This window comes from Pituophis catenifer, unplaced genomic scaffold (assembly GCF_029215685.1).
Source record: "Pituophis catenifer annectens isolate HBS135680 unplaced genomic scaffold, rPitCat1.0.hap2 SCAF_8, whole genome shotgun sequence".
Classification (NCBI taxonomy): domain Eukaryota; kingdom Metazoa; phylum Chordata; class Lepidosauria; order Squamata; family Colubridae; genus Pituophis; species Pituophis catenifer.
In genome coordinates, this window is record NW_027256888.1 from 16,212,268 (window position 1) to 16,225,930 (window position 13,663).

At 38.2% G+C, this 13,663-nt stretch overlaps 1 protein-coding gene across 1 annotated transcript in view; it reads right to left on the reverse strand.

Annotated features, from left to right (window-relative positions):
- The window catches only part of TLL1 (tolloid like 1), a 127,754-nt gene that overhangs the window by 10,936 nt on the left and 103,155 nt on the right, over positions 1-13,663 (reverse strand). Inside the window, exons 12-16 of the mRNA XM_070948151.1 lie at positions 10,725-10,870; positions 8,872-9,067; positions 6,134-6,259; positions 2,678-2,838; positions 1,129-1,309 (exon numbers count right to left, since the gene is read on the reverse strand). Of these exons, the coding sequence (XP_070804252.1) occupies positions 1,129-1,309; positions 2,678-2,838; positions 6,134-6,259; positions 8,872-9,067; positions 10,725-10,870 (810 nt within the window). The remainder of the gene's footprint in view (positions 1-1,128; positions 1,310-2,677; positions 2,839-6,133; positions 6,260-8,871; positions 9,068-10,724; positions 10,871-13,663) is intronic.

The following is a 13,663-nucleotide window of genomic DNA, read 5'->3' on the forward strand; positions in this document are numbered from 1 at the left end:
AGCGCAAATGGTTCCTGCAGTCTGCAATTTTTCTGGAAATTTCATATTTCCTTACCATTTGAAAGATGTTTATCCCAAAGTACATAGCTAAATGCCTGTGGAGATTCTCAGTCATCCAGGTCATCATTGTTCCAATGCTTTTTTCAAGAAGCAACTGGACTTCTTGTTTTTCTTTGAACTTTGGGACAACCATGACCTGGATGTCTGAGAATCTTTGTAGACATTAACCTATCTGTGCATCTTTAATATTTATCAATAATAATAGTAATAATTGTAATAATAATAGTAATAATAGTGATGATGATGATGATGATGATGATGATGATGATGATACCCATTATCATCGGGGCACTTGGTACCATGTCCAAGAATTTTATAACATACATCAGCAAATTGCAGCTTCCTGCAATAACACCAGCGGAACTGCACAAAACTGCGCTACTTGGAACATCATACATCTTAAGAAGGTACTTGGCTGATACCTAGGATGCTGGCAGCAACCCATATCAACCATTAGCACCACTCAATGGTATTTGTGATGCATTTTTGAATGTTCAGTTGACTGAGTTTCATTTTAATGAATAAAGATGATAATAATAATAATAATAATAATAATAATAATAATAACAACAACAACAACAACAACAACAACAACAACAACAACAACAACTTGAACATTTTGACTCTACAAAAAACCACCTTACTCAGAACAGCTTACATTCTCCGACAATACCTTAACAGTTCCTAGGTCCTTGGTTAGGACTCGAGCTGCTGAGCTATTAACTAGCCTCAAAGGCTGTGAATCTCACTAAAGATTAAATAATAATAATAATAATAATAATAATAATAATAATAATAATAATAATAATAATAATAAAAAATAAATTTCCTTGTCACAATTATTATAGTATATGTATTGAAATTAATATTAACTTATTTAATTAAGTAAAATTAAGTAAAAATTGAAACTGAACTTGTTAAGAGACTGGCCATTCATCTTCATTGGAATCAAAAAATGAAAAGCATAAACAAATCTTATCCTGGAAAAAAGATTTTGAAAACTGTAGTTGCATTTGCAAAAACCCCAAGCATTCATACAGATCACACTTATTGTATTTGTTTTAATACCTGAGAAGAAGTGAGCTTTGAAACCTTTTTTTGAAACTGTGTTATCGGATCTGAATTCAATTCTCATGTTGTTATACTGGGATGTGATAACTTCAGGCACTTCTGTACCACAAAATTTGCCCTGTGGTTTGGAATCAGTAGAAAGGCCACTACGGATTTCCACATAATCATATTTGCACACCTAAAGAATGAAATTCCAGTATTAATCCTAATGCAATTAAGAAATACATTTATCTTTCAACTTATACTTTCAACCATGAGACATAATGTGGTTTAGCTCTTTTTCTTTATTTTATTGTTTGCATTACTCATTACACCACAATTGATCAAATATACAAGAGGCTTTGGATAGTTTTTTTTTTTTCTTGAGTGACACACTTGGAACCCTACTGATGCCAGGATCTTAATATTAGCTCAGTTGTATTATGATTCAAATTCCTTTGCTATTAATAATAATGAGTAATGCAAAGAGTATTGTCACACCTATATTTTTTTCATTTTAATTTACCTTCCCATATTTTTGGTTTAATTTAAAAACTTAATTTTCAGTTTTGGTTATCTGAATCACGACTTTCTCCTATGCCTGTGTGTCAACTCGTGAAGCTTCCCTGACCTGCTCCCGAGTTGCCATAATCAGGGGGATCGGAAATTGCACCTCGCAGCTGCAAGGAATTTACTCCTCAGATGCATTCTGGCTGAGCAAGTCAAGGCCATCTCCGTGGATACCAGCAATGCCTGGAGGGAATTACTCCTACTACCTGCGAAATTACCTCATTGGGGAATGTGACTGGGTGACACATTTTGGGGGGAGGGGAAAATAGGGTCAGAGGCAAGGCGTGAAGGGGGTGAAGTCAGAATTGGCTTCACCTAGGTCAGGGGTGGGCCCCTTTATGACTGGTGGACTTCATTTCCCAGAATTCCTGTGCCAGCATGGTTGGCTCAGGAATTCTGGCAAATGAAGTCCACAAGTTGTAAAAGGGCCATCATTGCCCACCCAACCTAGATAATGCTGACATTTTGCTCCTAATAAGACTGGATTTTTATTGCCAGATGGCTTGAGACTCTTAATTGCATTAGGGCACTAGTTGAAACCCTGACATCGAACTGGTATTAAATGAGTTGGAACATTCTTATTAATTTGTTAACAAAAATATTTTTTACCTTTTTTACTGAATGAATGATATTCTCTATGAAAAGACGTAACATTTGGTCATCTTGGCTTTTCCTGGCCCTTAGGAATTAATTCTGGACCTAATACTTTGACAGTGTGTTGATGTATGTTTTTAATTATGGGAGTATATTCATGTATGTACATGTAATAATCTCCAATCTCAAAGTGGATTTTAGAAATGTGGTCATGATTTCATTTGTGTGTTGATTTCAGTTGGATTATTCAGCATGCAGCTAAAACAGCCCCAAGAAATAAGAATCAAGAGCCAATTAAGGAAACAAGAATCATGATGGATACTTTCCATTAATAGGATCTATTTTGCATTCTGCTACTATTGATTACCTAAGCAAATATTAGCTTCGGCTGTCATTAACTTACCTCACTCCCTTCCAGTTCAAAGAACTCAAACTTCACTGAGATTCTGTACTGGGTGGGAGCAACAAGTTGCCACACACAGTTTTTATTAGGGGGGTATTCTTTGGGCCATCCTGGTGTTGTTAGAGTCCCATTCAGCTTTGTCAGAAGACCCCCACAGGCAGCTGAAATAAAGGTGAAAGAACAAATTCATAAAGTTATAAATTCATAAAATTGTAAGTTTGCACACATGAGAAGTAATAAATGAATTAAGTAATCTATTTTTTCAAAACAAACAAACAAAACAAATAAGTCCAAAAATATGGCCAATATTGCCTATTGGCATATATGGACTGAGGTAAGGAGACTGAAGAACAAGGTAGATGCATGCATAAATATTGTTTCTTTTTTTAAAAAAGCAGTTATGTACTATATCTTGTGACTCTCAGAAAATCACAGTTTCCTCTTTTCTTTATTCGTATTATCAGCATTGTATCAATTCAAACTGCAGCTGAAAGTCAAAATAGAAAATAAAAGACAAACCAAAACAGAATTCATGATGGGTCTGAGACCAGGATGCTAAAAAGCTTGTATTAGAACATTTTCCTAGTGAAAATATGTGAAATCTGTCACTCCATGATCATATTCTAAGCTAGTCCAGACAGAGGAGTATACAGTATTTATGGGCACCCCAATACTTATGAAATGCCTGTGACCAATACAGTGGAATATCACCCACAGAATTCCAACTCTCCTCCAATAAATAAGTAATAGCTGCAAAATTTTGTGGAGACACAATTGAAATCTTATGGAATTTGTTGCGTATGTGAGTTTGCAGCTGTTTTCCTTATTTTAAAAAATGGCGACCACTCCCTCAAAAGGCTGCCCAACTCAGGCTAAATTTGTAAATCTGTTAAGTAATTCATGCAGGATTATATTGATTTAATTTCTTTAACTAAGGTATGAATTTCATGATCACAAATTTAGAGCTGAATATTAATCTTAGGCACTTAGAAGAAAGCAAAGAAACAGATCGCCAAACAAATCAACTCAGAATTCTTATTCAAAATGCACATAATATACTTCTGCCGCCGATAGCCTCCCACCGACCAGTACGCTCCCACAGAGAGGGACTCCTCAGGGTGCTGTCAGCCAGGCAATGTCGGCTGGTGACCCCCAGGGGAAGGGCCTCCTCTGTGGCAGCTCCTGCCCTCTGGAACCATTTGCCCCCGGAGATACGAAGGATATCGGATCTCCGGATTTTTCGCCGTGCCCTAAAAACTTTTCTTTTCGATCAAGCAGGGCTGGCATGAAACCTCCTCCCCCCTTTTTTAGCCTTTTTTAGCCTTTTAAATTGTCAATGGGTTTTAGTTTGAATATTTTAAATTTTGGGCCAAAGTTATATAATTCTTTTAAAAAATTTAAATTTTGTATTGGTATGTGTCTTAGTTCTGGCTGTGCACCGCCCTGAGTCCACTAGGAAAAGGGCGGGATACAAATTGAATAAAATAAAATAAAAATAATAATCAGGTTCAAATTATCCTATTTTGTACATATTACTGTATTTTTCGGAGTATAAGATGCTCCAGACTATAAGACGTGCCTACCTTTTTTGGGGAGGAAAACAAGAAAAAAAATCTGCCTCTGCCTCCCAGCAATTTGCCTCCTTGCAGCAAACAGCAGAGGCCGAAAATGGGGCGCGCGGAGGCGGCAATAGGCAATGGCAATCCCTGTAGCCTGAAACAGCTGATGGTTGGGAGGCCGATCTAACCTACAATCAGCTGCTTCTGCTAATCAGGCTGTGCTGAAGCTGAAACTGAAATGGGCTGTTTGCTGTAAGGAGGCAATTTGCTGGAAGGCAGAGACCAAAGGGTGGGGTTGAGGGGGCTACATTCGGTGTATAAGACACATCCAAATTTTCACCCTCTTTTAGGGGGGAAAAATGCATCTTATACTCCAAAAAATAGGGTATATGAAATTGCAGCTCTCCAGGAAAGGCAGGACTAACACTGAGAAAGGCAGAAAGGAGAGAACAAGATGATCAGAAGCAAGGTGGAAGAATCCTATTGGCTATGAATACGCTGTTGGAAGAATTGAAGGACCAGGTTATGGATAGGTCATCATGAAGAAAATCTACTTATCTGGTTGCTAGGAGCTGAGAATATCTTAAAGACACACTTACTTAATATACTAAGAGAAAAGACATGATGCCACAAATATTTAGATGTAAGATATACATAACACTTTTTCTTCTGGAAAGTTCTTATATAGAAATGGAGTGATTTCACAAATGAAGTACAGCTTTAGAGGTAAAATTATCCATATAAAATATTATATTTGTTCATGCAAAAAAAATTTCTAGATTTTCTGAAGGAGTATTTATTGCTCTGTAATAAAAGAAAATTTGGGTAGGGGGGTTGGCTTTTTCTACTGTCAGGGCTAGCTCATTTAAACCAGAGGTCAGCAGTACATTGTAGCTTTCCAGACACTTGACTCCTTATTCACACGTAGGCTTACTCAGCAAAAGATTCCCAGACATACATTGCCTAATTTGGGGGTTCTCAATCTTTTCTTCACCATGGACCCCCTTTAAATATCTTTTGTGGCCATGGGCCATTGACCACCAAGACTTAACTCAAGATTTAAGTCATAACATTTCTTCAAGCCTTCATGGACCCCCTGAGAAGACATCACGGATCCCGTCAAGAGTCTGCGGACCACAATTTGAAAACCACTGTCCTAATTCATCTCTTTATTGCAATTATTGAGAGCATGAATGAAGCTACCAACACAAAGATAATTTTCCCTCTGCCGTGGAAAGAAGTTGAAACTTTTATGTAGCACCATGTTTTAATTTCCATCTTTCTGAGTTACTGTAAAGGACACTAGTTGGTTCACTCAGATATATTAGGCAACTGCTATATGTTTATTTAATAGTTCTTTGTGGCCAGAGATCCTTGATTTCTGCCTTATCTACAAAGAGGAATGGAAGTAGAGGAAAATGACCGTATTTGTAGTAATTTGAGACCTGATCTTACCTTGTTCTTGGCAAAACTCCAAGCAACTTTATAGAATGGTAATAGTAAAGAGACTTAACAGAGTAGTAGCATGGTAAGATTTATCTTTTTCCTGTTTTATTTAAATATACAGTGCTACTTTTAGAACAGACACATGTTTTTAATAGTTAAATATTTTCCATGATTTCATAAAATTCATACCCATCTCACGAAGAACAAGACATACTGACATTGAAAAATAGCCAGGTGGCTAGAGTAAACTTTTATTAACTTACTATGCATGGAATCTATTGTCAGATCAGCATTTTTGAGAAATAGCTGATGTAAGATTTATAATACATACACAAAATCAGCCTTGGCAAGAATGTAAAATTGGGCTTAATGCAGATACAGTACTTTCCATAAAAGCAAGTCATGTAATAAAATAGTCTCTGGAATATTGAAAATTAGTGCACTCAATTACCTTCACAACTCTTCTTATCAGGCCCAAGCTCATAACCTGGATCACAAGCACACTGATAACTGCCCAGTGTATTCACACATCGTTGTTCACATCCACCATTGTCCAATTTGGCACATTCATCTTCCTCTGAGAAATAAAAATAGCATTGCATTCAAATTTTTTTATATTGTATTAAAACAACAACAAATTTGCATTTATAACACAAACTGTGTTTGATGTAAACATTTTCACAAAGTAGGATACATCTAATGACTGAGAAGATAGGCATACCCCTTTAAGCATTGTTCCAGTTGATTAGACCAGACCAGAAAATCAACTCTACAGGAAGGCTAAAATTATTTTTATTGCGATTGGCTACAGTAACAGAATCTTGTTGTGTTGTACCTACTCGCTGAGCTTGTCAATTGAAAGGTCGTGAGTTCAGCAGTTCGAATCTCTAGTGCCGTGTAATGGGGTGAGCTCCCGTTATTTGTCCCAGCTTCTGCCAACCTAGCAGTTCGAAAGCACGCAAAAAATGCAAGTAGAAAAATAGGGACCACCTTTGGTGGGAAGGTAGCAGCGTTCCGTGCGCCTTTGGCGTTTAGTCATGCCGGCCACATGACCACAGAGACATCTTCGGACAGCACTTGGTCTTCAGCTTTGAAACGGAGATGAGTACTCCCCACTTAAGAGTTGGGAACGACTAGCACATATATGCGAGGGGAACCTTTACCTTTACCTTTTTAAATCAGAGAGGAGTCTTCCTGAGCTGCTTCCAAATGTTATCTCATTGCTCTAGATCTAAAAAATATTTTAGTTCCTTTTCCTAGGTAAAGGTTCTTGCATACTTCCATCATGAATATCTGTTACCTAGAGACTTGTTATTCTCTACTTCTGTTGTTTATATTGATCAGCCAGGGATACAGCTGACACTGAAATAATTTGTAATTTCAAGAATTCAAAATTAGCGGAGGTAATGTGCAGGAGAAATTGGGACTGGTTAGGAGGACTAAAATAAAGCAAAACTCCCTCCCATCAATTACTTAATCAAGGACTTGAAAAATAATAAACTTTGTCAGCTCAGCCATAAAACTTTTAGAGGGGCAAGGAATGATGACAATAGAAGACACTAGGAGGTGAGCGTAATCTCTAGGAAACAAGATAGCCCCATACCATATTTTATTCAGTGAAGCACAGTTTTTGCAGTTATCTATTATCCCATAAGATCCACCCCATAGTTGATTCCATTAACATGAAAGATAGTTTTTGATTGCTTTGGACTTGTCCCTATCTGCTCCCCACTGCAGGAAGCATCTGGTCTGCTGATGATTGCAGTTGGGTTTCAGAGGATGCTTGGTGGAATTCCCGAGTACCTTACTGGGTCGATCAATTAAAATCCCTTGGATTCACTCGGGTTGGATTTCTTCTGTGGAGGTTCTCTGGAGTTGGATGAGTTATGGGGTGATTTGGTTATCTACAAAGTTTGGTTCTCTGGAGTTGGATGAGTTATGGGGTGATTTGGTTATCTACGAAGAGTTTTTGTCCTATTGACATTGAGGAACTGGATAGAGACAGTGGAACTGTAACTGCCTATAGCAGTTACAGCCTATATTTTAGGATGATGCTCCTTCTTGTTGGTTAAGATCTTCCTACAGGTGACATGTGGTTGGGTCCAAGTGATGGTGGTTTCTTCCTGGAGAGAAGGGATGGCTCCATATGTGGTTAAGGAGGCAGTGGTCTGGCGGTGGTTAAGGAGAATTGTTGAATAGATGAAAAAGATTATGTAGATCACTTTCAGTTAGATTCAAAGCTGGGCACAGTATGGGTACAATATTGATCATCTTTGCTGAAAATATCAAAGACATTAAATATCTTAAATGCAGGGTATGGGACTGGTGTGACTGGATGAGGGTCTTTTTCTTGACACCTGTTTGCACATGGTTGCTTTGGTGTACAGTTTTATAATTTGATTATGGGTTTTAATTGACTTCTGCTATTTTCTGATGGTCTTTGCTGTCCTGAGTTAAGCAGCTGTGTAAATCAATGAAATAAATAAAGTATATTTGGTTGATTCTTGCATTGTATCCACTTGGTTTTATATTCTCATTGCTCTATACAGAGAAGTTCCATCTCCACCCTGTTTAGGTTTTCCTCTTTAGGCTACCTCCAGTATATAAACAATCTGAGCTTCCAAAGAATTGTGCTGTGATCTCAGCTTTAAAATGAACTCTTAGCAAAATTAGTGAGAGAAGTTGCCCCTCTAAATGCATTCAAATCACTTGGGATCTTCTGGTTTAGGAAACCATTTTGTAGTGAGAATAAATGAAAGATGAAAAAGAAACCTGAAAGCTCATAGATCAAACCAATCTTACAGTTTTTGTAGTGAAGGCTACAGGATCAGGGGCAGAAGCAGAAAAAATGTTTGAACAATAAAATTTAAATTAAGGGAAGTCTCTACATTATTTTTTCCTGAGTTTTATCATCAGCAATAGCAATGGCACTTTAGACTTATATACTGCTCTACAGTGCTTTACAATCCTCTCTAAGTGATTTACAGTCAGCATATTACCCCCAACAATCTGGGTCCTCTTTTTACCAACCTCAGAGGATGGAAGACTACGTCATCCTTGAGCCACTCAGGATACAGGGAATCGAACTCCTGGCAATGTGAGTGGAATTAGCCTGCAATACTGCATTCTAATCACTGTGCCACCTTGGCTCTTAAATGCAACTTCACCACTAATTGCCCAAACTATTACCTTTAAAAAAATTAGCAGCAAATCCTGCTTTATTGACTGTCCCATCAGAAACAAACTTCATCCACAGGGTATTTGAGGTAGATCTTATATCTTCAGGTTTATCATAGCCACAAAAATGGCCAATCAAAGGGCTACTTTCACTCACTCCATCTCGGACTTCTAAATAATCATAGGCACAATTATCATGTCTCTCAATCTGCAAATATAAAATGATATTGGATCAAAATTATAATGTGTATATTTCTGCTAACAATTTTTAGACTAACTGTATTATTTAGTTTCTAATATAAGAATATACCTTGTTTCCCCGAAAATAAGGCATCCCCTGATAATATGCCCTCCTCCTAAAATAAACCCTCCCCAAAAATAAGCCCTCCTCAAATATAAGCCCTCCCTGAAAATATTTAAAATGCATGCACAGCCGATCCCCACCATTTCCTCTGGTTAGGGTTAGGGAGACAGAGTTGGAAATCAGGTAAGACGGCAAGAGGAGCCCCGTCTTGCTCCATGCACCCGAAAATAATAAGACCTCCCCAAAAATAAAGCCAAGTGCTTATTTCGGAGTACAAAAAAATATAAAACACATTTTCAGGGAAACACGGTAGATTCTTGGGAAACCTATTCAAATTCTGAGCAGGGCTTCTTTCAAAAGTAAAATTAAATTGAAGAGAAATTATGTTGGCACCAAGCGATTTTTAATTGCCATCCTGTGGCCAAATAAGTATCAACCTGAACTTAAGGTAGATGCAAAAATCAGAAATAGGAAAAGTTACAAAGCTTGGAAATTCAACAGATAATGTATTTCATTGAGCAACAAAAATAATTTTTAATATGACCACACATAGATTAGATTTGAATAATGTTTTGCCTTAGGCAAAACTTAGTACAGTAAAAAATTAATGTCTTTACACTGATTCGGGCCAGTGGTCTATTGACACTAACAATTCTAAGTTGGAAGCCAGTATCTTTAAATAGAGATATTAGCACCACAAGGCTTCTATTCTATAACTGTGCTATTTAAGGGATGTCTTCTATCTTTCTGAGGATGTTTTTCCCTCAGTTCTTACTCCAGATGCGTTTCATGAGAATGGCTCTTTTGAAATTTCTTTAAAGTACAATTCTGCACCTGAGTTGATTGATTATGAGCAGGATTGCAGTTTGAATTCCTATTATTTTAACAGCTAATGAAAAGGAAAGAAAGTAGACATATAGTAAAAAATCAGCGCACCCTGTATAAAAACTTTATAAAACTTTTTTTTATTGTTTCACTTATGTAATTCTACTTATCTACCTACCTATTTTCTAATCCCTATGACACAAAGGGAGTTTGAACAATGCTATGAAATGTATTTTCCTGGCCTAGATTATAACATAAATCAGAAAAAAGTTAGTTTTACAGGCTTATTTAACAGTATGTAATAAATATGGTTCCGAATAAAATTACATTGTATAAAAATTAAAATTAGAAATCATTATAAAATTCAGTACAATTTTGATCCCTTTATAAAATATCAGCATGATGTAATTGTATGAAGAGAGAAATGAGAACAAAGAGATTTTAGAAAGAAATAAAAGTTCTATTCCTTAAATAGCCTTTGGAATAGGATTAGTTACTTGTTAAAAGAAACTATTGTCAGTTTTTAAAACATTCCTATTCAAATAGTGAGATAATATAAAACCCTTTCATCTTTTGAAATTTCTGCAATGAAAGTCTCAGTGAAAGGAAATATGAACTACTGTATGGCTTTATGTTATACAGAGAATGCTTTGTGTCGATGTTGGCTTAATGAGGATTCCCTTAAATGTCACTGTCAGTTAGTCACAAGATGGTTTGCTCAGTTAAAAGGCTTTACCTCAAATGCCTGAAAGGTTAATCCGACATTGTAGTTCTCTGCCACTGTTATTTTCCACACACATTCTTTCATTGGTCTATAGTCATCGGGATAATTAGGAGACTGGATCTGGCCTTCATTTTTATGTATCTCACCTCCACAAATTGCTAAAGAACACAAAAGAACAAATGTAAGCTTACTTCCAGTATTTACATTTTTTTAAATGAGAAGTTACTTGTGTCTGGAGGACCCATTCAAATGACAAACACATGAATCAAATGTTCCTGATAAAATTTATGTTTAAAACTGTATGCCGTGCAATCCACCTACTGTACAGTGCACTCAGAAAGGACTCAGACCGTCTTCACTTTTGTCAATTTTGTTATGCTGCAGCCTGATACTACAGTCGCTGAAATTCATTTTTTTAAAATCATTAATCTACACTCAGTATCGCATAATGACAAAGTGAAAGTAGAATTTTAGAAATGTCTGTAAATGTATTAAAAAGAAAAAAAACTAAAATATCACATTGACATAAGTATTCAGACCCTTCACTCAGTACTTTGTTGAAGCACTTTTGGCAGCAATTACAGTCTTGAGTTTTTTTGGGGTATGACGTGACAAAATTTACATACCTAGATTGGGGGATTTTCTGCCCTTCTTTCTTGCAAACCCTCTCAAGCTCAAGTCAGGTTGAATGGCAACCATCAGTGGACAGCCATTTTCAGGTCTCTCCAGAGATGTTCAATAGGTTTCAAGTCACAGCTCTGGCTGGGTCACTCTAGGACCGTGGTGGCGAATCTATGGCACGCGTGCCAGAGGTGGCACGCAGAACCCTCTCCAGCTCAGCTGCGCATATGCATATGCCTCCCACCGGCCAGCTGGTCTTCGGGTCTCTGCCGGGCATGTGCGGGAGGTAGGGTGCATGCGGGAGGGTGTGTGCATGAGGGGGCACCGGGCATGCATGTGTGGGATGGGGTGCAAGAAGGGACAGGGTGCATCGCAGGGGCAGGGCACATCCACGGGACAGGGTGCATGTGTGGGGGCGCAAACATGTATGGGGGTGGGGCGCATTGCATTTTGGGGGTCGGGAGCACGCAGTTGCACGTGCGTGCATTTTGGGCACTCGATCCAGAAAAGGTTAGCCATCACTGCTCCAGGAAATTCACAGAGTTGCCCCTAAGCCACTCCTGTGTTGTCTGGCTGTGTGCTTAGGATCGTTATCATGTTGGAAAGTAAATCTTTGGCCCAGTCTGAGGTCCTGAGCACTGTGGAACAGGTATTCATTGAGGGTATCTCCGTACTTTGCTCCATGTAGCTTTCCCTCAACCCTGACCAGTCTCTCAGTCCCTGCTACTGAAAAACATCCGCACAGCATGATGCTGTCACCACCATGCTTCACTATTGGGATGATATTGGGCAGGTGAGGAGCGGTACCTGGTTTCCTCCAGACAAAATGTTTAGAATTGAAGACAAGCAGTTCAATCTTGATTTCATCAGACCAGAGGATCTTGTTCCTCACATAAGAGTCCTTCAGGTGCTTTTTTTTTTTTTTAGCAAACTTGAAGCAGGCTTTCATGTGTTTTGCACTGAGGAGAGGCTTCCATCTAGCCACTCTGCCATAAAGCCCAGATCGGTGGAGGGCTGCAGTGATGGTTGTCCTTCTGGAACTCTGTCCCATCTCCATACAGGATCTCTGGAGTTCAGTCAGAGGTACTTGGTCACCTCTCTTACTATGGCCCTTTTCCCCAGATTGCTCAGTTTGACTGAGTGACCAGCTCTTCTTGGACAAGTCTTTGCTGTGCCAAACTTCTTCCATTTGAGAATTATGGAGGCCACTGTGCTCTTAGGAACCTTCCACGCAGCAGAAATTTTATTATAGCCTTCCCCAGATCTGTGCCTTGCAATAATCCTGTCTCTGAGCTCTACAGACAGTTCCTTTGATCTCATGGCTTTTGCTCTGCTACAGTATGCAGTCAGCTGTGAGGCCTTCTATAGAGAGGTGTGTGCCTTTCCAAATCATGTCCAATCAGTTTAATTTACCACAGGTGGACTCCAATCAAGGTGCAGAAACATGTTAGCAATGATAAAGAGAAATGGGGGGAGGGCACCAAGGCTAAATTTCAAATGTTATTGCAAAGGGTCTGAATACTTATGCCACTGTGATATTTCGGTTTTTTCTTTTTTAATAAATGTACAGATATTTCTAAAATTCTGTTTTCATTTTGTCATTCTGGGATACCGACTGTAGATTAATGAGGGGAAAAAAAATGAATTTCAACCACTATAGAATCATAACAAAATCGACAAAAGTGAAGGGGGTTTGAACACTTTCTGAATGTAGTGTAAATTGCAAATTGGATAGGAGCCATAGGAAATGACCCAGCAGCTTCAGTATCTGGGCCAATACCTGTTAATGTAGGGGTTTCCCTTTGTTGCCTATGAAAGGGAAATGCTTGGCATGCACAATGGGAAATCTGCAGTGCATGGAAAATTCCCTTCCCATCAGAAAGGAAGCTCTAAGCATACAGAACCTGGTATGCTGCCACAGGTTTATTATTACTCAGAAGGGTCCAGAAATATCTCCTGAGAGATTAGAACACAAAAAGAACTTTAAGGTACTTGAAAGTTGTGTAAGACAATAATTATATCACCCAACAATTTTCTGTGAGAGGCACCTGATAATTATTCGGGGTAGAATCCAAGAAAACCCTATTGATTTGGATTGGACTTCACATGCATATCCACACCTGCATTCACATCTACCCACCTAACTTTACTTTTAACATATAAGGCAATCTCCCCTAGTTTGATCCATTATAAATATGCTGAGTCTGTAATTCATAAGCCTCAGCAAATCTGGCCAGTAGGGAAGACTGCTAATTATCCTAGAAGTAATCTAAATACTTGCTCAAAACGTTCCTGCATTTTTCTCTTTGAACTGTAAAAGCAGTCTGAGG